The sequence below is a fragment of the Podospora pseudoanserina genome, chromosome 6 (assembly GCF_035222485.1).
Source record: "Podospora pseudoanserina strain CBS 124.78 chromosome 6, whole genome shotgun sequence".
Taxonomy (NCBI): Eukaryota; Fungi; Ascomycota; class Sordariomycetes; order Sordariales; family Podosporaceae; genus Podospora; species Podospora pseudoanserina.
This window is the reverse complement of record NC_085925.1, coordinates 3,771,448-3,799,431: the sequence shown is the minus strand read 5'-3', so window position 1 is coordinate 3,799,431 and position 27,984 is coordinate 3,771,448. Positions and strand designations below refer to the sequence as shown.

At 53.0% G+C, this 27,984-nt stretch overlaps 12 protein-coding genes across 12 annotated transcripts; 5 read left to right on the top strand and 7 right to left on the bottom strand.

The window, feature by feature from the left end:
• Positions 1-920: 920 nt before the first annotated feature.
• On the bottom strand, positions 921-2,232 carry QC764_609860 (uncharacterized protein). The gene is made up of 2 exons (XM_062949464.1): positions 1,405-2,232; positions 921-1,350 (listed from the first exon to the last, which is right to left on the bottom strand). The coding sequence occupies exons 1-2, from the start codon at positions 1,858-1,860 to the stop codon at positions 1,030-1,032; spliced, it is 777 nt and encodes a 258-aa protein (XP_062798213.1). The 5' UTR covers positions 1,861-2,232; the 3' UTR covers positions 921-1,029.
• Positions 2,109-3,796, top strand: PPX1 (Exopolyphosphatase). The gene is made up of 2 exons (XM_062949463.1): positions 2,109-2,565; positions 2,632-3,796. The coding sequence occupies exons 1-2, from the start codon at positions 2,451-2,453 to the stop codon at positions 3,735-3,737; spliced, it is 1,221 nt and encodes a 406-aa protein (XP_062798212.1). The 5' UTR covers positions 2,109-2,450; the 3' UTR covers positions 3,738-3,796.
• A 115-nt stretch (positions 3,797-3,911) lies between these two features.
• ATP25 (ATPase synthesis protein 25 mitochondrial) lies at positions 3,912-5,288 on the bottom strand (the record flags this gene model as incomplete). The annotated part of the gene is made up of 1 exon (XM_062949462.1): positions 3,912-5,288. One exon carries the CDS (start codon positions 5,286-5,288, stop codon positions 3,912-3,914), a length of 1,377 nt encoding a protein of 458 aa, XP_062798211.1.
• Positions 5,289-5,496: 208 nt separating this feature from the next.
• Positions 5,497-9,780, top strand: RPO41 (DNA-directed RNA polymerase; the record flags this gene model as incomplete). The annotated part of the gene is made up of 1 exon (XM_062949461.1): positions 5,497-9,780. One exon carries the CDS (start codon positions 5,497-5,499, stop codon positions 9,778-9,780), a length of 4,284 nt encoding a protein of 1,427 aa, XP_062798210.1.
• Positions 9,781-11,516: 1,736 nt separating this feature from the next.
• On the top strand, positions 11,517-12,150 carry QC764_609820 (uncharacterized protein; the record flags this gene model as incomplete). The annotated part of the gene is made up of 3 exons (XM_062949460.1): positions 11,517-11,679; positions 11,744-11,822; positions 11,863-12,150. The coding sequence occupies exons 1-3, from the start codon at positions 11,639-11,641 to the stop codon at positions 12,148-12,150; spliced, it is 408 nt and encodes a 135-aa protein (XP_062798209.1). The 5' UTR covers positions 11,517-11,638.
• A 229-nt stretch (positions 12,151-12,379) lies between these two features.
• Positions 12,380-13,612, bottom strand: ARC1 (G4 quadruplex nucleic acid binding protein; the record flags this gene model as incomplete). The annotated part of the gene is made up of 1 exon (XM_062949459.1): positions 12,380-13,612. The coding sequence occupies one exon, from the start codon at positions 13,610-13,612 to the stop codon at positions 12,380-12,382; it is 1,233 nt and encodes a 410-aa protein (XP_062798208.1).
• A 339-nt stretch (positions 13,613-13,951) lies between these two features.
• On the top strand, positions 13,952-17,365 carry IRC5 (putative ATPase). The gene is made up of 2 exons (XM_062949458.1): positions 13,952-14,840; positions 14,894-17,365. The coding sequence occupies exons 1-2, from the start codon at positions 14,405-14,407 to the stop codon at positions 17,056-17,058; spliced, it is 2,601 nt and encodes an 866-aa protein (XP_062798207.1). The 5' UTR covers positions 13,952-14,404; the 3' UTR covers positions 17,059-17,365.
• An 88-nt stretch (positions 17,366-17,453) lies between these two features.
• On the bottom strand, positions 17,454-17,867 carry QC764_609796 (uncharacterized protein; the record flags this gene model as incomplete). The annotated part of the gene is made up of 1 exon (XM_062949457.1): positions 17,454-17,867. The coding sequence occupies one exon, from the start codon at positions 17,865-17,867 to the stop codon at positions 17,454-17,456; it is 414 nt and encodes a 137-aa protein (XP_062798206.1).
• A 1,132-nt stretch (positions 17,868-18,999) lies between these two features.
• Positions 19,000-20,049, bottom strand: QC764_609793 (uncharacterized protein; the record flags this gene model as incomplete). Its single annotated transcript, XM_062949456.1, has 4 exons — positions 19,000-19,098; positions 19,555-19,665; positions 19,729-19,768; positions 19,880-20,049. The coding sequence occupies 4 exons, from the start codon at positions 20,047-20,049 to the stop codon at positions 19,000-19,002; spliced, it is 420 nt and encodes a 139-aa protein (XP_062798205.1).
• Positions 20,050-20,216: 167 nt separating this feature from the next.
• Positions 20,217-21,132, bottom strand: QC764_609790 (uncharacterized protein). The gene is made up of 2 exons (XM_062949455.1): positions 20,768-21,132; positions 20,217-20,713 (listed from the first exon to the last, which is right to left on the bottom strand). The coding sequence occupies exons 1-2, from the start codon at positions 21,059-21,061 to the stop codon at positions 20,474-20,476; spliced, it is 534 nt and encodes a 177-aa protein (XP_062798204.1). The 5' UTR covers positions 21,062-21,132; the 3' UTR covers positions 20,217-20,473.
• A 300-nt stretch (positions 21,133-21,432) lies between these two features.
• QC764_609785 (uncharacterized protein) lies at positions 21,433-22,399 on the bottom strand (the record flags this gene model as incomplete). The annotated part of the gene is made up of 2 exons (XM_062949454.1): positions 21,433-22,011; positions 22,115-22,399. The coding sequence occupies 2 exons, from the start codon at positions 22,397-22,399 to the stop codon at positions 21,853-21,855; spliced, it is 444 nt and encodes a 147-aa protein (XP_062798203.1). The 3' UTR covers positions 21,433-21,852.
• Positions 22,400-24,785: 2,386 nt separating this feature from the next.
• Positions 24,786-27,982, top strand: QC764_609780 (uncharacterized protein). The gene is made up of 3 exons (XM_062949453.1): positions 24,786-25,798; positions 25,861-25,930; positions 26,021-27,982. Exons 1-3 carry the CDS (start codon positions 25,479-25,481, stop codon positions 27,536-27,538), a joined length of 1,908 nt encoding a protein of 635 aa, XP_062798202.1. The 5' UTR covers positions 24,786-25,478; the 3' UTR covers positions 27,539-27,982.
• Positions 27,983-27,984: the final 2 nt, after the last annotated feature.

Here is a 27,984-nt window from a genome sequence, read left to right as displayed (position 1 = left end):
AAGATGGATCTATACCGGTATACCCCCATTGTTCTTTCATGGCGTTTTTCCTTTTCTTCTCTGGGTGGGATGAGAGCATTTGCATAGGTTGAGGTGGGAAACGGTGGATGGAACAGGCTGGGCCGCGGTAGACATTGTTAGCAGTCAGTCAGATAGGAATTACATTGGCCTCGAAGCTAGGCATTTACGATAATCTTTGGGTTTGTGCTGTGATCATGGGTAGTTGAGGATGGAGCAGGTGGGCAGGCTTGGGTTGAGGAATACCGTCAGTCATGGTCATTCTTACTTTGGACATACCATGCCCGTGGCAGAAACATCACATCAACATCAACGCTTCACTAGGTATCTACCCATTCAAAGTCAGCTAGGCACCACGTCGGTGATTTGTCCTCTAGTGCGTGAGGTCTTGCTTCGGTGTATCCTACATTCAGCAACGCATCGACAGCCGGAGCAACCTATTCGCAAGTTATCAGTCCGGAGCAAAAGCGAATGGTGTGATCGTCAGGGTCCACCAAGACATATTCTGCTCAACGACATAAACTGCGGAGGGAAGGTTGGGTCTAGACTTTGAAAAGAGTGAGACATTTGTGCTCTTTGACTGAGACATGCTGCTGTGGCTGCCTAAATAGAGTCAGGGGACAAAGAGATAAAACTGGAAGGTGGGAGGTGTGATGATCGCGATCTATCTTGGGGCGCGGAGATGGTGTGGGCGGGTGATCGGCGGAGGGAGATCTGGGGGTGTCAGGGGGGGTTGTTTAGTGTGGACAGGGGGTGAGACTTGAGCTTAGATACGGCACCATTCCATCAATCTGACAACCTGAAGAGAGGTCTAATGGTAAATGGACTGTGAGGCGATGGAGGTATTGTGGCAACATGATATCGGTGTGAAGTGCTCTGGACTAAATACGTAACCCAAAAGCGTTTCTTTTTCACTCGCACTACCAAGTACACGGTAAACAGGGAAGATACGTGTTATTCGGCATCTTCGGCATGCATTTCGAATCTATCGCTAGGTAAATGTGGAGCCTTCTATTTTTGCGCTGGATCTTCCTCTTCATCGAACTCGTCCTGAAGAAATTGGATAAACACTTTCGTGACATCCACCCCGTCGTGGTGATCGCCATTGCGCTGCACGCCAGACTCGTACACTTCGTCAGTAAACAAGCCGGTGCCGTGCCGCAAGACGAGGATTTCGTTCATGATTTCAGAGGTGAATTCCGGGTGGCCTTGGATGGTAATGACACGGTTGGGAACGAGGAAGCCGTGGTTGGGGCACTTTTCGGTGGAGGCGAGGAGTTGGGCGCCAGCGGGGATGCCGTAGACTTGGTCGCGGTGCATTTGTTGGATTTTCTGGTGGATTGTTCTTAGAATAGGTGAAAAGGATAGGGGAGAGGGGCAACGTACAAGACTTTGGTGGTTTCCAAATATCTGCTTTCCCTTGTCTGTGAGAGTCGTTTCCGTCACTGAGACCTCCCACCCCTTGTCACTTCGTTGAACGAGACATCCCATTGCCCTGGCCACGATCTGATGCCCGAAGCAGACGCCTATTACTTTTACGCGGGGATGGATGAGAGCTTTGCGGGTAAATTCCACCAGGGACAGTATCCAGTCGTCATTATCGAACGAGTTGTACTTTGAGCCGGTGATAAGGACTGCGTCTATCGAGTCGAGGTCGGGGTAGGCGGTGGAGGGAAAGGCGACAATGTCATGGCCCGTGATGGTCAAAATTGATTCAAGAGGTTCAGGGTCCACAGCACGTCTGAAGAGGTGAGTAAAAATGCCGAGGTAGCCCTTGTACTTTTCGTTGGCTTGGGGGACCGGAGTGTCGGCTTCGAGGATGGCGAGGCGGATGGGTGCCATGCTGCTGGTGTGGTGTTGACAGTAGGTATGAGCTGAGATGTGTCCAAAAAGAAAACACAGCTGGTTACTGAATGACTATCATGAAGCGCTATCACGACAAAACAAATGGTGTTGGGTGAGATGAGATGGCAGCTCAACGGCGGGGCTTATCAATGACACGGATGAGATGATAAGGCACGAGTGGACCTTCCCGTATTCAAACTCGGCCGTTGTCGGAGAAGCGGCCCCCACCCGCCACGGCGTTCCAGGGTTCTGTCGGGCCGTGACAGCGCCAAGAGCCGTTGCTTGCCGGGTCCTGGGCCCCTGGGTTCCTCATGGGGACTTCCCTGTTTGACATCTAAATTTACACTGACAAGGCAAGCAAGGTTGTTGTGCTCGTGTGATACCCGACGGCTACTCTTGACGGGAACCTTAACACGAGAAAGGCAATTTTCTCCGGACCTGCCGTTGTGCTACGTACGTATCTTTACTCGGAGTTGAAGGAGCCTCTGAAGCAGCCAGAGGTTGACATATAGGTCAGACGAGCTGCCACTTCATTCATCTCACGTCGGAGAATCTTCGCAGAAACCTCACCAAAAGTGCAATTCACCATGGCACAGAGGGTGTCCCTCAAGTCATTTCTGGCTACAGCCCGCAAGGCACTCACGGCACCTCCATCTCAAAGACCGAATCCTCTCACTTTTGTGGTAGGAAATGAGTCTGCTGGTATGCCCCCATCATACACACACATTTATACCCATCTTATCTCATCTCACTGACATTCTTTGTCAGACCTGGATTCAATCTGCTCAGCCGTCCTCTATGCCTACTTCCGCACCCATGCCCCTTCATCCCAGTCAGTTCTCCACATCCCGCTCTCCAACCTCCCCCGTGCCGACCTTGCCCTCCGTGCTGAGCTCAACGCAATCTTCCCCCCCTCCTTCAATTCAGTCACCCCAGACGACCTGATCACCCTCTCCGACCTCCCTTCACCTTCTGATCTGCCACCATCAGCAACAAAATGGTACCTAGTCGATCACAACGTCCTCACCGGCGACCTCACTAAGCGCGGTTATGACAAATTCGTCGTAGGCTGCGTCGACCACCACGATGACGAGGGCATCATCCCCTCCCACGCCCAACCAAGAGTATTCGCCAAATGCGGCAGCTGCATGAGTCTCGTTCTCTCACAGTGCCAACCAATCTGGGATCAGCTCCAAAGCCACCAAGAAATCGACGAGGAACTGGCCAGGGTGGCCATGGCTCCCATCTTGATCGACACTGTCAAACTCACTTCAAAAGATAAGACCACAGACTGGGATGTCAATGCCGCAGCGTATGCGGAGGAGAAGCTTGTTGCCACTCTCAGTGTTGCCAGGTCAAACAGGCAAAGATACGACAGAGAGAAGTATTTTGATCATCTTTCGGAGCTGAAGGATAGTATCCTTCACCTGTCCTACCGCGACATTCTCAGAAAGGATTACAAAAAGTGGACCGATGGGTCGTTGAACTTGGGGGTATCAACCATTGTTCAGGGCTTTGAGACTTGCTTGGCTGAGGTGGGGGATAAGCAGACGTTCTTGGCTGCTCTTAAGGACTGGGCCAAGGAGCAGCAGCTGGATATTGCGGCGGTTATGACAGTCTCCAAGCCGGGCGGTGTCTTTACGAGGGAGCTGCTTGTTTGGGGGTTGGGTGGTCAGGACGCTGTGAAGGTCGCGAGAAGATTTGCCGAGAAGAATGGGGGGTCACTGGGGCTGGAGAAGTGGAACAATGGAGAACTGGATGGGGAGGAGGGTGGTGAGTGGAGGGCGTGTTGGAGGCAGATGGATGTTGGGAGTAGCAGAAAGCAGGTGGCTCCCATGTTGAGAGAGGTCATGAAGGAGTCTGCGAGGTTGTAAAAGAAACAGAAAATTGAGTGTGACACAAAGCCTTCATAGCCAGACACTTTTTCACTCTGATTTGCCAAGGACATGCCATTGTTGTGTATCAAAAGGTTGCATGCAGATACAGTACAGTGTTGTACACTAATCATTACAGCTCACGTCATACCTGGTAGTTGCCTCGATGGATCCTCAACCACGCCCATTCCTGAACGCCTTCACCGCAAGAGCCGCTATTGTCCCTTGAGGTACCGCCGCGGTAGAGAATTCGCGAATGCGTCGAGGACGATATCCCTCTGACCTGGTACGACGACCGGCATACGCCTTGTATCCACTGAAGTCCCGTCGGAGGGGCGGTGGGCGTTCGTAGGTCTCAACAGCCTCCCTACCCATCTCTTCCCAAAGATTTTCCAAATCCAACTCTTGGCGCCTGCTCTCAGTCAACATCTGAACAATAACCGAGGCCCCTGTCCGGGGCACGCCAAAACCCATGGACCTCCCCTCCTCGTCTACCATCTGAACCTCCCTTCTCGACCCACCAACGTTTCCCAGGTTGACGCAGATCCAACCGGTGGTGATTCCATCATCACCGGCACGAGCACTCCTCGCGGTCCCCAGCATCTTGGCCTTGCGCGCGATACGGCGCAACTTGATCTTGAGCTCATTCCTGCCCAAGAGACCATCCGCGTCGGCACCAATTCCACGACCTCTCAGCCATCGCACCAACCGATCAGCAGAGACGTGAAGATGGCGCTCACTGCGGGCTGTGCCGACAATCATGATGACGTCTTGGCCTATCGCCGCTGGAGGGTCCCTATCACGCAGGTCGACCAGGGACAAATCATCCATGCCCAATTCCTCCGAGATGTACTTGAGGAGAGGTTCCATCACTTTGGGCGAGTCCTCGGGGATGTCTGGCAATGGTGGCGGCTCGTGCATCAGCGTGGGATGTCTTGGCGGCTCAACCTGGAGGTACCAAGGGACATCGGATGGCTCGCTGCTGGTAGTAGTGGTGGTCGTGGTTGTAGTTGCATTGTTGCTGTCGAGGTTCGATGAAGAGATGGATCCGTCGAGTTCTTCTCTTTGAAGGGTTTCTTCCAAGGCGGGTCCTCCCCTCAGTGGCGGGGATGCTCGAAAAGATGAATGATATCTTGAGCCAACAGCCGGGGTTACCAAACGTTGGGAACGAAGTGCTGCTTGAGGTGTCCGGGATTCCGCGATGCTTCCTATTAAGCTTCGAAAGACAGACCGAGTGCAAGATGAGCAGCGGATGGCTCCGGTGACAGAGGGTCCGGCCATGATTGTTTTGTTTTGCAATTGAATGAGCCGTGATGTTGATGTTGATATCGTGGGGGATGTTTTCAAGAGGAGTCCGTGCCCGTTGAAGACCAGCTCCGTTTCGCCTTCTGGAAAATCTTGTCTCACATCTGATTGGTCACGGCAGAGCTCATCCCCACTGACTGCACCAGCGTTGGGACTGGTGGGCAAAATTTTGGCTGTGGGCGTTATCAGTTTGAGGCGATCATCACGTATCGCTGCACTCGATTTTTCTCTTTTCCTGTTGACCATTTCGACGCCGGCAGCCCTCTTTTGACCGGCCTATTGCATCAAAACACCCCTCCTTTTGCAGCTCGCCATCTATAAACGCCTGTTTCATGTATCATTGACCCGCCCGCCCGCCATTCTCGCGGACCGCGCACTCTTCGCCCCCGACTGCCGCCTCGCCCACCACCTCCCTCGCCTACTTTCCGAGGCTCCCCAGCTCGCACACATAACAATGCTCGTTCGGTCGCGAGTAGCCACCCGGCATACACTCCCAGTCCGGACCCTGCTGACGTCCAGCTCGTCACGACACCCCTCGAGATGCCTACTCCCCTCCAGCTCAAGCCGTGTCCCCGCCGAGACGCAACGCTTCCTTAATACAGGCCCCGTGTTAAGACCGTCAACCAAGAAAACATACCGTGCTCTTGTTGGCTTCGAAAGAAAGCTCGCCACAACAGTCACCGAACAACATATCGAAAATGCCCCCCTCGACGCAATCCCGCTCTATCAGCTGCGGCCCATTGATGTCACCAACACCGTCCAAGTCCCGGACGATTTGCCGCGCCCCCCCCGAGGTCGAATGAACCAGTCCGGCATTCCTGGTGATCATGCCGAGCTCCTGTCCATGTTTGATGCCTGCATCAAGGTCGGGAGACTGGAGCGGGCCGCCATGGTTGCCAGACGTCTCGAGGAACTGGGCGGTCTCTCGGTGCTCGAAATGCTTCAGATCCACCACGCCTATTTGAGGGCCCGAATTGCGAGGATAGAGATGGGCGGGGAAGATGTGGAAACGTCTGGCAAGTCGGCAGGCGAAGACGTTTTCTCTCTCTACGAAACCCGGATTCATGGAGTGTTGCCGGCCAGGAGCGAGACCATCGGGTACATGCTGAAGCTGTCACTGCTTTGCTGTACCGGCTCCAGATTGCGGACCCGGGTGAATAGGTTTATGAGCCTGCTACCCGAGAACACCACGATGGATCTAGGCGACATCTTGTCCTCTGAGGACCTGGCCAGGATAGCAAAAATCAGTCCTTCCCTCACCTACACTGTGGCCGAGCCTTCCCCCATCGAACCCGAGCCGGCACCCAAGATCAACGATGAAACAGCCCAATTCTTCAACCAGACCAAGTCTTCCATCGACTCCAAGTCGACCGTTCCTCCCGAGGTCCTTGCCACAACACAAAAAGGTCTTGGCCTCACATCACTAAAGAAGACCATTTCACTCTTCGCTGAGGTCCCAGATGGCCGAGACATCAGCTCTCTTTCTCCAGCGGAGCGGAGGGAGATCCAGTCTCGCTTGGAGAAGGATACAATCGATGCCGCCGTCGACCGTTGGCGCAAGGAAAGTCAGGCAATGTCCGAGATGGGACTTGGCTTGTCGAGTCCTGGTCTTAACGCCAGGCTTTTCGAGTGGCATACCGACCTGCAGCGTAGGATTTCCCAAGAGATAAAACTGGCAGTCGAGTCCGAAAAGAGACAGAAAAAGACGAGTGACGACCTTGTTCGGAGCCAACTGACGCCGTACCTCCTCCAATCAACTCCTGATCGTCTTGCGGCCGTAGTCATCCTCTCCTTGCTCAGTCTGGTTTCCACATATGGTGTCGATAAGGGCGTTCCTCTCACCAGGGTCGTGCATCACCTCGCGAGCAGCGTCGAAGAAGACATTCGAGTCTACAAGGCAACGCAGAGCATCCCAAAAGAGATGGCCAGGACGCAAAAGGCTCGTGAGCAAAAGGCGAAGACGCTCTTGAAGGTGGCCAAGGCGCGCGACTACTATGCGGCCAAGAGAGGAGGCCAGGAAGAGCCAGCCCAAGCGGCCAATGATGGCAAGGTCTTTTCCTCTGACTTGCCATTGCCGATTTTGGAGCCAAGGTGGCCTGCGACCACCAAAACCAAATTCGGCGCTCTGCTGCTGGGCGCTTTTCTGGACACGGCAAAGGTGACCGTCGTCAGGGAGCACCCGGAGACCAAGGAGCTCGTCTCGCAGATGCAGCCCGCCTTCTCCCATTCAACCCAGCTGAGGAGGGGAAAGAAGGTTGGCGTCATTGTGCCCAATCGCGCCCTGGTCGATATCCTGAAGACGGAACCTCGAGTTGAGGTGCTTGCCCGGCATCTGCCCATGGTGGTCGAGCCTGAGCCATGGACCAAGTGGGAGAAGGGCGGGTTCATCGAATATCCGACATCCGTGGTTCGAGCCAAGGCACAGGAGAAGGATCAGCAGATCTACACCGAGGCCGCCATCGAGAGAGGCGACATGGAGCAGATGATGAAGGGGCTCGATGTGTTGGGGCAAACAGCTTGGAGAATCAACCGCAAGGTGTTCGATGTCATGCTTGAAGCCTGGAATAACGGAGCAGAAGTCGCCAACATTCCAGCCGTGAACCCCAACCTACCGATGCCGCCCGAGCCTGAAAACCTGGACGACCCCTTGGCCCGACGTGTTTGGCTCAAAGCTGTCAAGGCCGTCGAGAACGAAAAGGGCGGTCTGCACTCGCAGCGATGCTTTATGAATTTCCAGTTGGAGATCGCACGAGCCTTCCGTGACCAGACCTTCTTCTTCCCTCACAATCTGGATTTCCGTGGGCGAGCGTACCCGGTTCCGACCTACCTTAACCATATGGGTGCTGACCACATGCGCGGCCTGCTCAAGTTTGCCAAAGGAAAGCCGCTGGGCACCAACGGGCTGCGGTGGCTCAAGATCCATCTCGCCAACGTCTACGGTTTCGACAAGGCGAGTTTGGCCGAGCGTGAGGAGTTTGCCAATGAAAACCTTCAGAACGCGCTCGACTCGGTTCGGAACCCGCTGAACGGCAACGGCTGGTGGCTCAAGGCCGAGGACCCATGGCAATGCCTTGCGACCTGCTTTGAGCTGACAGACGCCCTGGAGCACCCGGACCCTACTAAGTTCGTGTCCCACCTCCCAATTCACCAAGACGGCACCTGCAATGGACTTCAGCATTATGCCGCTCTCGGTGGTGACGCGTGGGGTGCCGAGCAGGTCAATCTCATTCCCGGCGAGCGGCCGGCCGATGTCTACTCGGCCGTCGCTGATATCGTGGCAAAACGCATAGACCATGACGCCGACGAGCTCAAGCTTGACCTTGCGATAGCCCTCAAAGGCAAGATCGTCAGAAAGGTGGTTAAGCAGACCGTCATGACGAACGTCTACGGCGTCACTCGAACAGGTGCCAGAAAGCAGATCCTGAAACAGCTGGATGCCCTCTATCCCACCATTGAGGCTGACACCGGTATCAATCCCAACGTGCTCGCCTCCTACTGCACTAGCAAGGTGTTTGACGCACTGTCTAGCATGTTCAAGGGCGCCCACGACATCCAGAAGTGGCTAGGTGAAATAGGCGGCCGTGTATGCCAGTCACTGAACGCCGAGCAGCTGAGAAGGATTGCCATGGAGGAGCAGGATGAGGTCGAGCACCAGCAGGCCCAGCAGGCCTTATATGAAGCCGATTCGCACAGACCGCGGCCCAAAAAAGTAGCATCTGACGAGGTTACTATCATGGCACCCAAGCGGAAGTCGAAGTCGCTCAGAGCGGTCAAGAACGAATCCACGCTTGAAGCTCTCAAGGAAAAGTTTCTCTCCACCATCGTATGGACAACGCCCCTGCGGATGCCTGTGGTGCAGCCATACCGTAACACGGCCAATCGTGTGATCGCGACCTGTCTTCAAAATCTCAGCCTTATGGACACGAATCGATCCGACCCTGTGAACCGACGTAAGCAGCTGCAGGCCTTCCCGCCCAATTTCATTCATTCTCTCGACGCCAGCCACATGATGCTGTCGGCGTTGGAGTCTGATGAGCGCGGCCTGACGTTTGCGGCCGTCCACGATTCGTTTTGGACGCACGCGTCTGATGTAGACATCATGAGTGACATCATCAGGGACTCATTCATTAGAATCCACGAAGAGGATGTCATTGGCCGCCTGAAGCGCGAGTTTGAAGCCCGCTTTGGTGATTCCGTATACCTCGCCACCGTCGTCAAGAACACACCGGCCGGGAAAGCGATCGAAGATTGGCGGAAGGGCTTTCGCATGACAGCCCGTCAAGAGTTGTTGCTCGAAGTGAAGCGGCTCAAGCTTCTCAAGTCGGAGGTTCCCTCGGAGAGACTCGAAGGCGAGGAAATGGTTACGCCTGCTAGCATCCTTGAGAAGTTGGGTTCACCTGACTCGATGGTCGGCGCCGCCGAGGCGGTGGAAGCGGAGGCGGACACAACGGCGGCACCGGATGATGGCATGGAGGACGGCATGGAGCACGGTATGGAGGGCGAGGCTGACGCAACAGAGCTCTTGGGAGAGGGGGAACAAGCCGACGAGTCCGCCCAAGTGTCTGGGAAGAAGTGGGAGAAGAACCTTTTCTCGGCAAGAAAGGACAAAAATTTTCCTAATAATACAACACAGCAACAAAAAGTCACTGTCTGGCTTCCACTGACCTTCCCCGACATCCCGGCCAAGGGCGACTTTGACATTCAAATGCTGAGGCAGAGCAAGTACTTTTTCTCATGATGTTCTACACAAGTATTTACAACACTGGGGTTATGCGCATCGGGCGGCGTTTTTATTTTATTTCGGCAAGGGTCTTTCTTATTTTGTTGTTTTTGGCTTCATGAATACTGCGTGGCGTTGTAGATGAACTGGGTTTTGGGAGAATTGCGGATAAAAAGACTTTGGCGAGGGGAGGCGTGATGGTTTGAGAAAATGTAAAGTAGAGTACAGATATGGTTGGGTAGCATGTTTGTGTGATATGAAAAGTATAAGAGGTGAGGTGCATCACTTGCTCAAATCTGATGTTTTGTCGTGGTATCAACGTGCGAGAAAGGCCTTGAAAGATGTAATTGATACATCCTCAACTCTCATAGGACACCTGTCTACTGAAACTCGTATGGCTGGGCATCAAGAGATGGGCGGAAAACAGCAAAGTAAGAATGAGATGATGGATGGGCGGGTTCCATTGCCTTCGACTCCGAACCGGCGATTCAGCACCCACGGGAGCGTGTTTGTCGGTGTGATAGGACGTCCTGCTTGCAGAAGAGAGATAAAGTCAACAACAGAAACCCCAGTTTTGAGAGACGGAAGTATCGCAATTAGTAACTAGAATGCTTCCGTTGCGGAGGAGGTTGAAGGGCCAAGGCCAGACGCTGTCACCATGCCGTTCCCGACTCTCCATGCCGAGACCAATTCATCGGCTCTTTCCCCAGCTTTCCCAAAAGCAACGTCGAGTTTTGCCTTGCCCCCTAGATACCTTATAACAGTACCACGGTTGTGATTCTGTGTTTTTGTTTTTTGGTCTGGCTCAAATCCACAATTCCAGGAACCCAAGGAAACATAAATAGAAACTTTCTCCCACTTCCCGGGATGGTATCTACCAGAAAGCAGAGTTGTTTGTTTCCGGTTCGTATCCGTTCTGTTATTCCCCATGTTCTTATGGACAAACCTCGGTGGTTTCTAAAAGACCTCGGGAATCTTGCGAAACCCTCGGAAAGTTGACAGATGTTGAGAGGCTGGACGCCAGAGGCTTCCAAGAAAATAACGGCTTTATATCTGCCGCGTCTACCTGAACGGGCATCGTTGTCTTGGCTTTGGGACCTGAACCTGGAAACAGCATCCGCGAGTTATGTACACCCCCGGTTTATGGGTTTTGCTCGCTCGCCTAATGTTTGTTACGGTAGCAATCAGTTAATATAGGTGTAAATTAACGCAGCCGGAACGAGAGAGAAAGTCGCAGCTGGGTATGGTTGAGTGCAGGGAGGGTTTTGGACTGTGATATGATTTTATGCTGGAGCTTCAGTTATGCCTATGAGAAGGACAGCATAAAATGTCATCGGGTCAAGACGACACACACAGTAGGTTGGGTTGTGTATGAGCACAGGCAGAGCATATGTCCGGCTCGGAAAGCAGAGACCCGTTGGGTATCTTCAACACATCTGCCACTCATCGAGGCACATGCATCCCATCGGAGGCAGTCACATCCACCTCAAAGTGTAGACCCCTTTTCTGCGTTGTATCCATGCCCATCTCTGCATCTCTACCCCCGATCTCTCTGCAGAAATCACCAGATTAAACGTGATGCCAAGTCAGGTCTAACCCCATCAGCTTGTCGCTGCCGTAGCATTGTGCGCTGTTACCGTTTCGTTGTTTCTACCTCTCTGGGAGTGACACCGTCGATCGCACATGTCAACTGAGGGTCTGATTCAGGAACAGAAAACGACAGGAGAAACCAAAGTATGGCCGGCGTGAGAGTATAAAGCTCCCAGACTCTGACCTTGCCCCTCGTGCTTTCTCATCCTCTTCACCACCAGCACCCACCAGCTCATCAAGCAAAGGTATTATTAGCCTTCTACCCACACACACCTCTCCAACAAAAATGCAACTCCCAACCCTCCTCCTCCTCCTCGCCGGAGCAGTGTACGTCCCCTTTCCCCTTCCCTCCTCCCATCCCCACTAACTAACTCCCCCCTCCCCCGTTCAGCTCCGCCATCCCAGCCGGCACCTCCCTCCCAGTCCTCACCGTCCCCGGCGGCGGCCCAGCCATCACCGCCTCCCTCCCCGTAATCACCCCCCAGCAAACCAACCGCCTGTTCCGCAAAGCCTTCCTGCTACACCCACACAACCACCACCACCCCAAAAGCCTGCGCCACCGCCTGCCCCGAGCCCAAAGACCCCATCATGTGCCCTGCCTACATCAAGATCGAGCAAAAGGAGGTCCCCTGCCACGACGACTGCTGCCCCAAGACGTCCACCCAAACCGTCACCGCCCGCTGCCCCAAGTGCGTTACCGGATGCGTGATCCCCACCATCACCGAGTACGTCACTACCGGCTGCGCGCCGACTCACACCGGAGCGTTCCCCACGGCGATTTTGACCAAGCCAAACTAAGTTGATCATTTTTTTTATTAAAAAAAGGGGGGGGAGGGGAGGAGACGGAGAGACGGGTGAAAGAAGAAGGGGAGGTTTCATGACATTTTTAGTTGCTTTTATTTTCTCTCTTTCTTTCTTTCTTTCTTTCCTTCTTCCATAGGCAAATTACAGGGAAACAGCCTTTTTATTCTATTTTCCTCCATCGTTCCTGCACACAGTGAAACAACCAAACACTCAAAAGAAGAAATTACCTAACCTGCGCACCCGTCAAACTCTTCACCTTGCAAACCCCTCCGCTCTCCGTCACCAACTTGCCCAACCCCGTCTTCCCCTCCAGCGCCTCCACAACCCCCGCATCAAACGCAACCTCCAAGTCGTCCGTAGTCGTAAACCCAGGCTGGAACGTCTCCCAAATCTTCTTCTTTGGGTTCAGCACCTTCTCCGGCTCGCCGGCCCACCCCTCAAAGTAGACCCTCTCGCCAGCCTTGGCATCGGCAGGTGGGTTGACCAGCTCGACGGGGCCTTTGTGATCATCCACCTCTCCCTCCTTGATCTTGGGCGAGGCAGCCAGCACCATGGCGCTGCTCTTGATGCCCCTCATCTTGACCGGCTTAAGGTTGCACACCACCACCACCTTGCGGCCTTGCATCTCCTCAAGAGGAACCAACCCGTTCAAACCCGAGCAGACAGTGCGGCAGATTTGACCGTCGACTTCGGTGGTGTCGTCGGTGCCGGGCTTGTCGCCCATGGCGATGGTGGAGACATAAAGGGAATCAGCTTCGGGGTGCTTGATAGCCTTGAGGATGTGGCCAACACGGAGGTCGATCAGGCACGGCGAGAGGACCTGGGGAGGTGGGGGAGGGGCGGGCTCGCGGCCCTTCTTCTCCTTCTTTTCCTTCTTTTGCTTTTGGGGCTTGGCACCAGCGGCGACGGCAGCGTCGCCAGTGACAGCCTCGACAACGGTGTTTTTGGCTTCGACGGCCTTTTCAACGACTGTTTGGGCAGCCTCCTTCGTGCGGTCGACGAGGGTCTTTTGCTCAGCGTTACCACCAGCGGCGGCAGCAGCAGCAGCAGCAGCAGCCTTCTCCTTCTTCAACCTCTCCTTCTCGGCCTTGGCGTCAACGACGGGCTTGACATAGCGAATATCCTCAACATCGACCTCGACCTTGTCCTTGACGTCGAGACCGAAAAAGGGTGAGTTTTGCACAAAGTCGACGAGGCGAACAATGTTGGGGTGGCCGTGCTCGCCGGTGCGCTGCTCGGGGTCCCAGGACTTGACGAGGGGCGCGAGGGACTCATACAGAGCAATATCGGCTTTGGAGGGCTTGGTGCCGAGGGCGGTGGTGCGGGTGGCGAGGGTATTGTTAATCTCGTCAAGGAGGGAGGAGTTATCGGGAGACACGGAGGAGGCCTTGGAGAGCCAGGATTGGATCTCAGTTTCCTCGGCGGGGGTGTATTTCTGGGAGTCGAGGTAGGCCATGATGCGCGGGTTCGACAGGAAAAACAGGGAGGAAAGTCGTCGTGACTGGAATGGTCGACTGGTGGAAAGAGGGATTGCGCTTCGGAGAGCAGCAAAGGAGGGGCGGAGGAAGGACAGCGTGGTTGGTGTATCCCGTTGGTCGGGAATATGATAGACTTGATTGAAGCTGTTCAATGTTCAATGCGGGGCACTTTTTTCTGAGTCAAAAGGAGGGGCAGCTTGAGCTCTAGCATTTTCTGACCTTGGCTTTCAGGCAGGAATGCGGGGGAGCATAACGGTTGTCTTGGCACCTGCGTCGCTTTGGGAAAAGCGCGTGACTGCGCGTCGTTGCTTCTTTGACGCGTGCAGAAATGGATTAAAATCGCCATCGCCCGTCGCGTGCATCGACGCGCCTCCGTTAATTGATTTTGTCAAAACTGTTTTGCCTTCGGTGTTTTCTCACCATTTTTGGGGGAAGTGCCACTCTTGTCTCTTCTTGGAGAAGCCCTTGTATTTTCTGGACGGATCAAGTCCTTTTTTACTACAATCTACTGTCTGCTTAGTAGTTGGGCGACTCAATTGGCCTTCATTGTTCGACTGCTCGACGATTTCTGCGTGGTGGCGAGTTGCATTCCGCCGTGCTTTGACCACCGGGACATCCCTCCCACCCCTCGCTCCCAATTGCGACTTGCGACCGCTCTCTTTCATCCGGACGTGCGATAGCAGCGTTTTTCGTCCGATCACGACTTCCCTAGTAGCTCTCCATTGCGACACCATATCAGCCCTTGCGCACCATCGCTCGCTTCCGCCCCGATGGCGTCCGCCGATACGATGGAAGCCGAGAAGCCCAAAATGAGCTACACCAAGCTGAGAGAGGAGCAAATACTCGCCGCCGAGGAGGAAAAGGCCCACCTCGCGAATCTCAAGGCTGAGGAGAAGCGCAAGAAGAAATGGAAGCGAAGACCCTTGACAAAGGAGGAGCGTGAGGCTAAGGGAAAGGACCTGGATGCTCTTCTCGCCCAGAGTGCAGCGTTTAGCAGCATTCTGACAGACAAGACCAAAGTCCTCGGCCGAGTTGGAACAGGCTTGGATGGCAAGACACTGGGAGAACATGACTTGACCATGGCCAAGCAGCCCAAGTGCTTGGTTGGCGGCACCATGCGAGACTACCAGTTGGAGGGTCTTACTTGGATGTACGAGATTTGCGTACAGGGAATGAGTGGCATTTTGGCTGACGAGATGGGTCTCGGTATGCAAGCACTTACACGGCTTCGTTAACACTGACATGCTAATACCCTCCAGGCAAAACCATTCAAACCATCTCCCTGATTGCTCTCCTCCGCGAGCAAGAAAATTACCTCGGTCCACATCTGATTGTTGCTCCGTTGAGTACACTATCGAACTGGATGAATGAGTTTCACAAATGGGTCCCCTCAATCCCTGTTTGCATGTACCACGGCACCCCCGAGCAGCGTATCGGCATTTTCAAGAACCAGATCAACAAACATCTCGTGGGAGGCAGACCTACGAATAAGTTTCCCGTCGTCTGCACGACCTATGAGATGGTCATCCGTGACCGTGCCAACCTTTCCAAGATAAACTGGGAGTTTATCATCATCGACGAGGGTCACCGGATGAAGAACTTTGACTCCAAGCTGTTTCGGGAACTCAAGACATTCACCTCTGCCACCCGACTCCTGATTACCGGCACCCCTCTTCAGAACAACCTCAAGGAGCTGTGGTCACTGCTGAACTTTTTGTTGCCCAAGATCTTCAGTGACTGGGAGTCCTTCGAGAGCTGGTTCGACTTTAGTGACCTCGAGGATGAAGAAGGAACCGAAGAGTTCATTGCTGATAAGGCCAAGCAAGAACTCGTCAAGAAGATGCACGTGGTGTTGCAGCCTTTGCTTCTGCGCAGAGTCAAGGCTGATGTCGCCAAGTACCTGCCCAAAAAGAGAGAGTATGTTTTGTATGCGCCGATGACCAGGGAGCAGACAGACTTGTACAACGCTATCAGCGATAAGAATATCGACACTCGGGCCTACTTGGAAAACAAGGTCGTGGAGAGGCTCACAGCTGCCAACAGCTCAGCATTATCGCTCAGTCGCAGCACACGCTCCTCTAGGTCAAGCAGCGTGAAGCCAGACACGGAGAGTGAGGTCACATCATCGACCGCAAGGACCAGCCCGATGTCAGTCAAGATGGAAGAGCCACCAGCTCCTCCAGCGAAGAAGAATGCCTTTGCCCTCATGATGGGAAAGCGACCTAGTGGGCGTCCTCCCAAAGCAGCAACCCTGGCTAAGAAACAAGGTGCTGCGGCAGAAGCTGCCCTTCCGATTCGCGAATCACCACGGAAGGGCAGCACCAAGCGCAAGGCCTCACCAGCACCGCAGTCTCCCGCTCCCAAGAGCGTCAAGTCAAGTCGTCAGTCCACCCCTAGTAGTGTCCGCGGCCGACCACGACGAGGCCGCAAATCCTACAAAGACGCCGATTCAGACGACGACATGCTCGACGACGACGCCTTTGAGGCCAAGTTGGCCAAACAACTCGAAGAGGAAACCGAACTGCAGGCACAAAATGGCCTCGACGAAGACACCGATGAATTCGAACGAGCCAAAACCCTCGAGCTTGCCAAACGCGAGATCTCCCTCAAGAAACTCGGCAACCCCGTCATGCAGCTCCGTCTGGTGTGCAACTCCCCCCATCACTTTTACGACTGCGAAGCGGACGAGTCCATCGTCACTGCTTCAGGGAAGATGCTGCTTCTTGACAGGTTACTCCCCGCCTTGTTTGAGCGCGGCCACAAGGTGCTCATCTTCAGCCAGTTCAACAAGCAGCTTGATCTGCTCGAGTCGTACTGCGCCGACCTGCGCGGGTGGCCGGTATGTCGCATCGATGGGTCAGTAGCGCAGGAGGACCGCCAGGCGCAGATTGAGGATTTCAACAAGGACCCTGAGCTCAAGATCTTCTTGTTGACTACGAGGGCAGGGGGGCAGGGTATCAACCTTGCTTCGGCTGACACCGTCATCTTGTTTGATAGTGACTGGAACCCGCAGCAGGATTTACAAGCGCAAGATCGCGCTCACAGGATTGGTCAGACAAGACCGGTGGTTGTGTACCGGTTGGCTACCAGGGACACGGTAGAGGACGAGCTATTGGGGAGTGCAGACGCAAAGAGACGGTTGGAGAAGCTGGTGATCAAAAAGGGTGGGTTCAGGACGATGGGGCAAAAGATTGACATGAGAGAGGACTTGGACAAGGAAACACTCAAGGCGCTGCTGCTGAAGGATGGGCAGGTGTACAAGTTTAGTGGGGACAAGGAGGTGCTCAGTGATGCTGATATTGAGGTGTTGTGTGATAGGAGTGATGAGGCTTATGAGCGGGCTGCGGCGGGTGAGGGTAATGCGGGTGTGTACAAGGTTGTTGAGACAAAGGCTGATGGGATTACGGAGACGGGGAAGCAGTGATTGCGGTGGTATTTTGGTGTTGTGATATACCCTCCGCTTTCTCTTTTTTGTTTCATGAAACATGGCAGGCGGGCATGGTGTTTGGGTTAAAGTATATTGGTGGTTCATTGCTGGTTTATTTGTGTGGTATACATGTCAGAGTATGGTGTAATAAGCAGTGGGCCTGGCTTCGGCCTATTTGCTGTCACAGCAAGTTGAACGGCCTCTCGGGACAATGTGTGTTCTTTGATCAAATGGTAGCTATCTTGCCCTGTCTACAACACGTCATCCTAGTACACTATCCTCATGCCCCATCCTTTAGGTAAGCAAAGATTCGCCAAAGCTACAGTGGCGTACCTGGTGTCTTTGCTTGGTTCAACCTAGTCGTAAATGATGTCGAGACCAATAAGAGATAGCTATTCGTCGAAGTCGGGCTTATTTGCCAACTCATCTGGTAAGTTGAAGTCCGGAACCCTGAGGGGGTGTGGTAGGCTTGAGGGTTGTAGTAGGCTCGGGGGGCGGATGAATGTCAGGGAGCGCAGTGGGCTCTGGGGGCTTCGAGTTTTCAAGGTCGACGGGTTTCTCAAGGCGGCTGGGAATAGTAGTAGGTGTAGAGGCCTCAGGGTGCTTGAGGTTCTGGGTATCGCTCGATTTCCCGGGCAGCTTAGGGGTCTCAGGACGCTTCGGGGTCTCAGGATTGCTGAGATGTTCGGACTGCTGTGCAACACCAGTCTCGTTCGGGTCCTCGTACGAGGCGTCCAAAATGGTAACCTCGCCGTCGACCGAAAAGTCGACACTGCAATTCGTCGGGGAGACGGCAGATCGCTCATAGAAACATCAGAGTCGCTGCTGTCCTTACGCCTTAGAACCCCGAATGCATCCAGCACCGGCGTTGGCTCCGGCTTATCGTCCTTGTTACCCCCTGTGCCGATCTCTGGGCTGCCGCCCTCATCCTGACTATCCTCTCAATCTGTCTCGTCACCCGTCTCCCCACCTCTCTCCCCAATCTCAACATCCGAGCTATTCCACCCCCCCCCCCCTCCCCCCACCTCCCTCCTAACCCTCCGCTCCTCCTCCGCCCCCGCCAAAATCTCATCAATCGCCCTCTCCAACACCGCCCTCCGGGCATGAATCTGCACCCGTCTCAACCGATACCTCAATTCAGCCCTCGCTCTCCTCTGCCCGCCCTCATTCTTGATCAGGAACTGCACCGTGACTTTAAACTCTGAAACCTAGGGGTAAGGTTCACGTGGATGATCCTTTCCCTGACAGGCTCTGGCTTCGAGATGGGGAGCGGGGTGCGCGAGTTAACCACTGTTGACATGACGGGCTCCCGGGGGAGATTTTCTACGGTGATGCGGGGAGGGGGTTTTGATCCGGTCTGGGCGGAGGATTGCCGTCGGTTGGATTCTGGAGTGGGTTTCGCGGGTGAGTTAACGTTAAGGGGGTTTGGGTTTGGGTTTGGGTTGGGTTTGGGGTTGGGGTTGGGGTGCAGAGGGGGGTTGGCTGTCCGATGAGGAGGAAGAAGAGGTAACTTCCTCCTCGGGGGGTTGTCAACTCTGGCAAGGGCGACTGTCTCCTACGGCCGGTGTACCGGTCCCGATGGGAAGGATGTATTTCTGTTGAAGATGGGGAGGCCCTTTTGAAGACGCCGGGTTTTAATGGTGGTGGGTGTGGTGTGGGTGTTGCTGAAGAGTCGGTCTCGTAGACGCGAGCGACCGAAGCTCTGATCGGGCGTGTGGCATCACGGTGGTGGTGGTTGTCAGAAGTTACAGGAAGGTTGGACTTGCTTTTAGACCACGACGACGACGACTTCTTCACAGAGCGAGATGTGGGGCGAGGGGACTTGTCAAAAGACGCTTCATTGCGCATTGAAGAACCAATATCTATTGTTTTAGCTAACTGCTTTTCTGCATCACGTTGCTTGGTAGAGAATGGTGATGATGAAAATCACAAGACCTACTAGAACCTGTAGAGGCTTGATTCAGTGGACGAGGAGTAGCGGGTGTACCGCTCGGAGTCGGCCCAGTTAGGAGACACCCCAGGCGTTTCATCAATTGTCTGCTTCAAGCTGCGAACATTGTCAGCAATCTCGAGCAGGGAAACGAGAGCAGTAAGGAAACCATTAGTATGAGCTGGGAAAGGGGCTCGGTCAAGATTTCGAGGGTTAGAGTCGGACCCAGAATCACTAGGAGGCTTGTCGGGAGAACGAGGAGAGCTGGGGTTCTTCTCAGAGTTAAAGCCACCGTTGAGAGAACTGATGCCACCGGTGCTGTCATTTTTCTCGCTTCCCGCGGGGCTTGCAAAGTTGGAGCTGCCAATGCTGACAGAACCAATGCCACTGCTGCTGGTAGAAGAGTTCGGGTCTGCCTGGGTTACTTTCTCTGTCTGAGTAGCCGGCACCTCTGTCTGAGTAACCGGGGGTGGTGTCTGAGGAACCGGGGACACTTTTTGAGTAACAGGGGGCACTGGCTGGGAAACTGGGGGCTCTTTCTGAGTAACCGGGGGTTGACCCACCTGTTTCTCGGTGGGCATTTTCTCAGGACTAGAAGGCGCCTCTGGTGCGCGGCCATTCCTCGCCAATTTCCTAGGAGATGATTCCAAGTCACGAGGTGTTTCGGTGGACGCCTTTCTCTTGGTGGGTGGATTCAATTTGATCTCATCTGTGCCTGGCGCCTTTGACGGTGTTACCTTGATCTCAGTGGTAACCGCGGTGCTGTTAACCGTAGGGGTGTCAACCGTAGGGTTATTAACCGTGGTGTTAATGACCGTTGGGTTAGTGACCGTTGGGTTAGTGACGGTGGTTTTAGTTGTCTTTCTTCGGGTTCGAGTCGATGCATACATGTCAAGAGACACCAACTCCTCCCCAGACTCACGGGCCCTAGAGCGTGTCACACGGGTAGTGATAGGTGCCTGCACCTTCTTGACTTTGGAGGTGGTTTTGTGGTTTTTTGGAGCCTTGGGGGCCTTGGGGGCCTTGGGGGCCTTGTTGTTATTCCTCTTGGGGGCCATTTTGCTGTTTAGGTAGTCGAAGATTGGTGGTAATGATGGGGAAGAGCGATTGATAAAGTGTTAGGGAAGAATGTAATAGACAATAACGGCTGCTCTCACCAGGAGAGTGTGGATGAAACGATGGGGTGTAGTAACAAATGAAATAAAGTGAAAGATGCCGAAGCATTGGTGCTTGAGTGAGTGAGTCTATTGGTCTACAGTCTTTTCTGAACAAGTTGGCGGGGGTTGTTGTTCTGATTTATACCGGGTTCAAAGACTCGGCCTTCTTTGTTTCGTTGGTTGGCAGCAGCTCGGTTTGCCAGCCAGCCATCTACGGGCTGTTGTTGGCACAAAGAAACCGTGTGTTATTTTTGTCAGCCCTCAATTTCTGAGCACTCTCCCACATCCTCGAGGCGGGCATTGTGATCGACCACACGGCATTGTATTACCCGATCCTCTGCTTTCTTCTCACCCATACTTCTTTGTCCGAGGCATCGTTGGCGGCATCTCGTAGTTGTACCTCCCAGACCTTGAGCTTGTAGTTCCCCCTGTCTGCCCTTCCAGAGAACAGGTCGAAGGACCAGCCATGCTTTGGGCAGGTGATTCCCGCACTCAAGACAATGCCAAAGTCTTCAATATCAAAGGGCAGGCCTTGAGAAAGCGGGAAGGATGAATGTGGACATTGCTACAGTGTCTCGGTTAGAGAACTGATACAATCTTGAGAGTGGCCACTACTTACATGGTCGATAGCATGGAAGGTTCCCTTCCGTTTGAAAACCAAGACCTGGTCTGTCATGTCGCCAGCGGCTTCATTCTCCGGGATTGGAACTTCATTTCCAGAGGAAGGATCATCTTTTGGTATATGGAAGACTTTGCATCCTGGTGCTGTGTCGGTGTTGCATGTTCGAGTGTGCGCCAAGGTGTGGGTGTCTTCCTCGTCAACGCCAAGATCGGGAAATGACGAGGCAAGGCCCACCTTGAACCATTGAGCTTCTGGCCTAGTAGAAGCTCGGAAAGCAGATAAAAAGTTCATTCCGTGTGGGATTTGGGGTTCTTTCCTGGTGTGTGCGCGCGACTCAGTGTTGGCATAGGTTGGTTTCTGGTAAAAAGTGACTTGAGTTGTGAATCCACTCCAGCATGGCCCAGAACGAGCATGTGACCCGTCACGTGGGTCCCTGACCAGCTACAACTGATAACCTCCTTCCCTCCTATTCTTAAGAAACTATTGTTAGAAGAACGTGGCTGTCATCAAAGAATGTCTTGTTTAAATCTGTCAAAGGACAGATCCACACCAAAAAAGACTCTTCCCAAAATAGTCAACAAAGATTGCATGTGGTCCTGTGACAAAGCGAGTCCTCATCCACTGCCCGAACAATCCATAGCATGCACCGTTCTAGTATTTTCTCTTAGCTATCGGGGGTGCAAGCCAATATAGAACTAGTCATGGTTTTCTTCCTTCGATTTTTCATTCCGCCTTGTTTTCTTCATCAAGTAACTCCCTGTTACCGGTGAAAACATGCTAATCACGTCACAGAATCCTTCTTTTTTATTTATTTACATCTTTCAGCAGGCTTACGATTGTTTCCATTACAGGGCGCCGGAAGTCTTCAACCGCCCAATCAACGCCCCGACATAATTTCCATTCATCCAAGTCAAAAAGCGATCCACCAAAATGAACAACCTAAGACACCTGGATGTATCCCAGCGTGAGCGCGGGCGCCTGCCCGATATTAACATGGACACCATAGTCAACGCCAACAACTTCGATCTAGCTCGCTATTACGTGAGAATCTACCCTCGCGATTACTGGATCCGCTTGGGAGACTACATCAGGATCCACACCCTTACCGGACTCGTCACCTTTCTCATCCTCTCCCTGTGCATCCCCGACGTGTTTTGGTTCTTCCTGTACTGGCTGCAGGTCCCATTCCTCGGGTTGAACAGAGCCAGTCTCGGCAGGTTATACGTGCCCCCCAGGGCCACCTGGGACAATGAAGTCAACAAACGGCAGTTGGGATGCTCGTTCTATGTGTTTAGTGCTAACAAGTGCGGATGGGAGGTTCTTTTAACCGCGGTGCTGATCTACCTGGGTGTGTATCCCATCATGTATTTTCTTGTGCCCGCTGGAATCGTCCAGAGCACCGCCATCATCATCGCGTCCAACCTTTGGTACTTTTGAAAGATCTGGGCGGCAGCCTGCCTGGTACTCTGGACTGCCCGCAGGGTCGTCCCGGTTGTTTGGCATGTTGGGAGCCTTGTCTGGATTATTTTCGACCACCAGCGTGAGTTCATGAAAGAGGCTCTCTGGAGGAGGAGGTATCTCGCTTGTCTTGCGCTCGTGATGCTTCTGGCTTTGTGTCCGAGCTTTCATGGGCGAGGGGGCCTACAGATTTGTGAGAAAAAGGCCGGATGCTCAGGATGGTTTCTGGTATTTAATCGTTGAACTGATTTACAAGGCCGGTGATAAGGTTAGAGATGCGGCTTCCGTCCCCCTTGACAGAGTTTTGGGTCAGGAAGTATTGTAAATTGACAGGCGAGGCTTGATGTATAGATAAATGAGCTTAGTCTAGAACTGAGAATTAAAATGTTTTTTTTTTGGCATGATGAAAATTCTCACTGTAATACTGGTCTCTTCTTGGCATTATTGTGTCCTGCCAGCACACCTGGTGCATATTTCATCGGAAGTTTGTGGTTCAGAAGAGCTGGCTAAACCATGGGAGGCCTCCAACAGGGAGTTTACTTGCTCGATAGGTTGGCTAGGTAGATTGCAGCACTGCCTTGGTCAGTCAGTCCCTAGCAGTGAAATATTTCAAGACTGTTCAAGTTGGCCAGAAGTAAGGTAGCTGAGGTAATGAAGGATTTTTTGTCAACCTTCCTCTTACGGCTCACTGACCGTGAGCTTGATAGACGGAGCTGAGCCCGCCTTTCCGTCATGATACTTGATCTCTTTGATTTTGCTTAGAGGGTAGCGTTGTTGGCGCAACCCCATTGTGGCTTTGCCATTGCCGAGGTGACACGGTTATGTACATCCATATGCACGAATCCTTGGTATCTGGCCGCGGACTTCTGTCGATATGATAACATGACTCTTTGACGCGTGGCCTTCTGTAGACTGAGGTTATGTCTGGGTAGGTAGTTCAAGCTGCGCTGGGAAGCAGTAGGAGTGCCCTCACTTACCAAGAGAATGAGATTTCATAAGCAACTTCCCCCCTGTGGTTACACAGAAAGCTTGATTGTTTGACTGTGCATGGGGACTGATGATTCAGCAAGAGGAATAATATCTGCCACCGGTAAATCGTGTGAACAACGTGGCAACCTCCCTTCGGATGCCGTTACGAGGGTCGCTTCTGGGTAAGGGGTTCCGTTGCACAGTGGCAGCGGTGGGGTTTGGTGACAATGCAAGTCAGCCGGGAAGAATGCCCCCTGGTCTGCCTCGCCGCACGCGCGAGTGAAACCGGAACCAACATGAGACGGGGATGGAATTCGACGGGCCGGTGCTTCTTGAGATTTCCCATTGATACATAAAAGTGAAGGTTGGTGTTGGTGTTGTGGGCGATGTGGGGTGAAGGGGGCTGTGTTTTCATGAGCTAGCGATTTTCATGGGCTGATGCAAGGGTCGAGTTCCTACCCAACGCCAATGGTAGCAAAAAAGAACCAATGCATAGGTCTGTCTCATAGAATGAACCAATACTCGATATGTGCACATTGCCCGAGCTGGAGAATTTGATTAGCAATAAGAATGACAATAATCTTGGATTCCATGTCGAAGTAGGTAGGAGGACAGTTTTTGTGTTTTGTATCTGTCGATGACTTCGTGATGAGCAGGCAACAACCTTTCGTGGAATTCTGCTGACATGGCCATCCTATAGAGTCGCGCGAGAAAAAGCTGGTAATGTCGATTCCCTTGAAACGTCGTGAAGATGGTAAGGTCAGTCAAGGTAACATTTGGACCTCGGCCCGCCCCAAGACTTAATTAACACGACAGCGGCAACCGATTTGATATCATTCCGGGAAGAAAATAAAGTTTGCGGCTCGAGTTCCAAACATTTGACCGTCAGCGGCGTTAATCTTGCCAGAAGTTGGTTTTGTCGTTGCCTAAGAAGTCGAGCACTTGAGTTGTTGGATTATAGGAGGAGATGTCCGGGTCGGATACGGGTTACTCTTTTTGAACCCTGTGATGTCAGTACCGTGCAACAAAATGCGAGCTAAATGAGAGCAATAATAAGATAGATTCTCAGCTTAGGCTGTCAGCAAGGCAGAGTGTGTTCAATGGGATCGTTGCTTGACCAATCAACTCACATGGTTTCCTACCCTTGCTCCTTCCCAATCTGATTACTTGGCATCTGTAGATGCAATTGTGCAATTCAGGTTTGGGTGTTGATGTTTGGCGGTGAAAGGGGGAAGTCCGTTCGTGTATATTCGCTTGGGTTGATGGCAAGAAAGTAAATCGTTGCCTGACATCCCTGGATACAGTCAGCAATCATGATGTTGGTCAACTTGGAATAGGTATTGTGATGTTCGGGAGTTGACGTTGACTTTAGATCTGTTCAAAGGGACAATTAGCCCTGATAACCTGGCCAAGGTGCCACACGCTAGGGCAAACAGAGTTAAGCGCCAGCTTACTACAGCAATTTGCCCACCAAAGTGTTTGTCCCAAATGCTCACCCACCCACATTGTACCACAGTCGTCGGTATGTAACGTTCTTGACTCCATCTTGAAGCCCAATCTCACACCAACCCCGTTTCAGTAATGTGAGGTAGTACCACCCGGAGGTCATTCATCTAACCACGGGTTATTGACACATGCATGCGGCCGCACCTCCGCTTCCCGTCCGCTCCTCGACTTGCAGGGCCAAGACCGCTAAAGCGACTAAGCCTCCTTACAACCTCCGCTCATGTGGTAATTGTATGGATTGGCCCGTGGTGTGATGGAGTTTCGATGCTGACATGGCGCTGATTGCAGATTATACAGATCGCCTCGTTGTGTCCCTTTGGTGTAGGAAACGCTCGCTCTCACTTGTGCTGTCATTGGCTTCGAGCTTGACGCCGTGTGCTAGACAGCTCCACCGGCATTATGGCAGTTACCGGGCGATAGCTGAATGGTCAATGTTAAGACCACCTAGACACCGGTGACGGCGCCATGGTATGGAGCAAAAGAACATCCCCCCACACTGTCTGTCCGCCCGGTCCCCCGCTTCCAGACTCCTTGTCATGTCACAGGCACCAAGAAACGGGACGATGTGTGGAGTATTTCGACCCGAATCCACAACCACGTTCCGACCCAAAGTGGCTGTACCTGGCATATACTTTGATCTTGCTCAGGATCACGACTTATCTCAGCCCCCTGATACGACAAGTACGTCCCATACCCATCCATTGCCGGAAGCTATTGGCACACCCTAGATGATGTCGTGCAACCGTACCCACCAGGCTTCCGCATTTACCTCCTCATGGCGGCAAGGTTTGTGACGTTCGTCTTATCCAACCCGATATGCCGAGCACAGCAGTACCCTCTTGGTAACCCGGACCCTGGATTCAGAATCACAAAGCCACCATCTTGGCACCGTACACTTTTGGGTCTGTTTTCCTCAAATTGGACTCGATGTCCCCCCCTTATTGAGAGGTTGGGTGTGTGGACAGGTGATCCGAAGATCTACTCATTCTCTTCGATCCCAGATCATCGAATATCCATCATGTCTTCCTCTAAGAGAACTGGCATGTTCAAGGTCAAGACTCCGTGGTCTACTGGGGATAATAATGTGCCAGAAGGGTGGGTTGAACTCTCGCTATCACTTGCATGACCGAAACTGATCTAGCTTACTCGCAACACAGTTCTGGTCCCCAGTCTTTTGTCTTCAGCCTGGACCACCGGCCACGAGCCACAAGGGCAAGCGTACCGAAAGTGCGCTCCGGTTGTGTTACATGTGGGTCACTAGTCTCGAAATGCTGCATAAACGAGAGGCCTATTACTGACTGAGAGTTGCTGCTGCAGGCAAGTAGGTCATCACTCGGCAGCCTGTTTGTTCCAACACACCATGGGCGCGATATTGACAACGGTGTGCCTTTTAGGAGACGACATGTGAAATGCGACGAGGCCAAGCCTGCATGCCAGCGATGCTTGAAATGGCAAGGATTCTGTGATGGGTACAAGACAGCCGAACTGGCGCCCCCGAGAGACGACAAACCACGGCGGCTGTCTTCCCCATCAGCCCGGTCTGAGAAGAGCGATTCGGGGCTTCCCGACAATTTCGAGGCACTGCAGCTGAGCGACCAGTATGGCGCGGGAGAAAACTCCTCACAGGAGTCTTCCCAAAACAATGAATTTGACGAGCACTGGGAGACATTTTATTGTGACTGTTGGTCCAGTCTGGCCAATAATCTCGGGGGAGGCTGGTTCTCCTCTCGGTTGTTCACCCAAACAATCCCACAGATAAGCCAAGTTGAACCAGCCATTCGGTATGCTCTCATGGCCATTGTTGCTCTTGCCTGCTCGCTTTTTCCGAAAATTGTTCCAGCAGGGCCCTCAGGAGGGGACGGCAACGATTATCACTACAACGCGGCCCTCACGCACTACGGACAAGCAATCCGACTGATCCGACTTCAACAGGAGCCAAACTCTGCTTCTACTCTACGTGTGGCAGTTGTTGCTTGCATTCTCTTTGCGTGCTTTGAGATTTTGCATGGGAGCCACGGAGCTGCCGTCAATCATATCAGTTTTGGCAGTCTCATGCTCTCAGGGCAAGCAAGCGTGGGCCAGCTCGAACTAGAAGACGAGATTCTGCAAGCATTTGAGAGAATGGAATGGTCTGCTTGGTCTATCGGCCTCATGACTGGCTCAGTTCAAGTACCCATCGAAATCAACAGCAGGCTTTCACTAGACGACATGCCCACCAAGTTCTCCGGGCTCGGGGAGGCCAGAAGATGGTGGGACGCGATCCAGCACTGGACATTGTACTTCAGCCAAGCCATGGCTGGGCCAACATACGCGGATGGAGACTTTCTGCCCGGGATCAAGACCATGCAATCACAGTGTCTTGGAATGTTAGAACGGTGGAATGACATGTTTTGGCCGCTTTACAATCCGGCAAGCTCTCCTCGAAAGGGGTCATCCTATCTTCAGGCGACGTCTCTGCTTCTCCAGTCTATCGTGCTTCACGCCTACATCAACACTTGTGGCTTTCAAGACCACTACGGCACTGAACAGATCACATCGCAGTTCAAAGAAATGGTGCGCCTCTCTGGAGTCCTCTTGGCCAACCAACCCGTCTCCAAAGGATGTAGCGAAATATTCACCTTGGACAGCGGGCCGACTTGCGCTCTCTACATTGCGGCAACCAAATGCTTGGATCCCACCGTCCGAGCAGACGCCACCGCCTTGCTCACACAATACCCACGACGAGACGGCTTCTGGGACAGTCGAGCAGCTCTCGGGATCCTCGGCCAGGACCTTTCATCGAGCGGTGAATATGGCGGTGCTATTGATCCAGCACTTCAGTACCTCGACCAATGAAGCGGTTTGCTTACCCAATCAGCCGAAAGAAGATATTTTTGTGACGACATTGGGGGAAGATTCTTACCGCCCTGCTCATGTCAGACGGGAGCCCTATGCTGCAGCCCGTCAGCACTCAGGATGATTATCCTAGACGCAACGTGTTATGTGTGAGGGATTGCTTGTAGATACACTTTGATACCATAGATGTTTTTTGGACAGTTTTGTTTCGTAATCGACCTTGCATATTGCCATATTTTCGCGGCTGACCAAGCCAATATATTCGAAAACTTGTTTTCCTACGGGTGACAAGGAGACAGATCTTCGTCCGAGGTGTGGAATCTTGTAGTATTGGCGGAAGTACAAGGTTCTTTGCGGCAGTATGCAAGTGTCATAGCTCAGATAGATCATAGGGGTTGGATCAAGATCACAAGCAAGGAAACAACCTGATTCAGGGTTAGGGTACC

Excerpts from the sequence above, each read along its gene's own strand:
- QC764_609860 (XM_062949464.1), bottom strand. The coding sequence starts at position 1,860 with ATGGCACCCATCCGCCTCGCCATCCTCGAAGCCGACACTCCGGTCCCC. Across the intron at positions 1,351-1,404 it reads TTGGAAACCACCAAAGTCTT|AAAATCCAACAAATGCACCG; the intron begins GTACGTTGCCCC and ends ACAATCCACCAG.
- PPX1 (XM_062949463.1), top strand. The coding sequence starts at position 2,451 with ATGGCACAGAGGGTGTCCCTCAAGTCATTTCTGGCTACAGCCCGCAAG. Across the intron at positions 2,566-2,631 it reads GGTAGGAAATGAGTCTGCTG|ACCTGGATTCAATCTGCTCA; the intron begins GTATGCCCCCAT and ends ATTCTTTGTCAG.
- IRC5 (XM_062949458.1), top strand. The coding sequence starts at position 14,405 with ATGGCGTCCGCCGATACGATGGAAGCCGAGAAGCCCAAAATGAGCTAC. Across the intron at positions 14,841-14,893 it reads GGCTGACGAGATGGGTCTCG|GCAAAACCATTCAAACCATC; the intron begins GTATGCAAGCAC and ends AATACCCTCCAG.
- QC764_609790 (XM_062949455.1), bottom strand. The coding sequence starts at position 21,061 with ATGAACTTTTTATCTGCTTTCCGAGCTTCTACTAGGCCAGAAGCTCAA. Across the intron at positions 20,714-20,767 it reads CCTTCCATGCTATCGACCAT|CAATGTCCACATTCATCCTT; the intron begins GTAAGTAGTGGC and ends GAGACACTGTAG.
- QC764_609780 (XM_062949453.1), top strand. The coding sequence starts at position 25,479 with ATGGCGGCAAGGTTTGTGACGTTCGTCTTATCCAACCCGATATGCCGA. Across the intron at positions 25,799-25,860 it reads GATAATAATGTGCCAGAAGG|TTCTGGTCCCCAGTCTTTTG; the intron begins GTGGGTTGAACT and ends CTCGCAACACAG. Across the intron at positions 25,931-26,020 it reads CAAGGGCAAGCGTACCGAAA|GCAAGTAGGTCATCACTCGG; the intron begins GTGCGCTCCGGT and ends TTGCTGCTGCAG.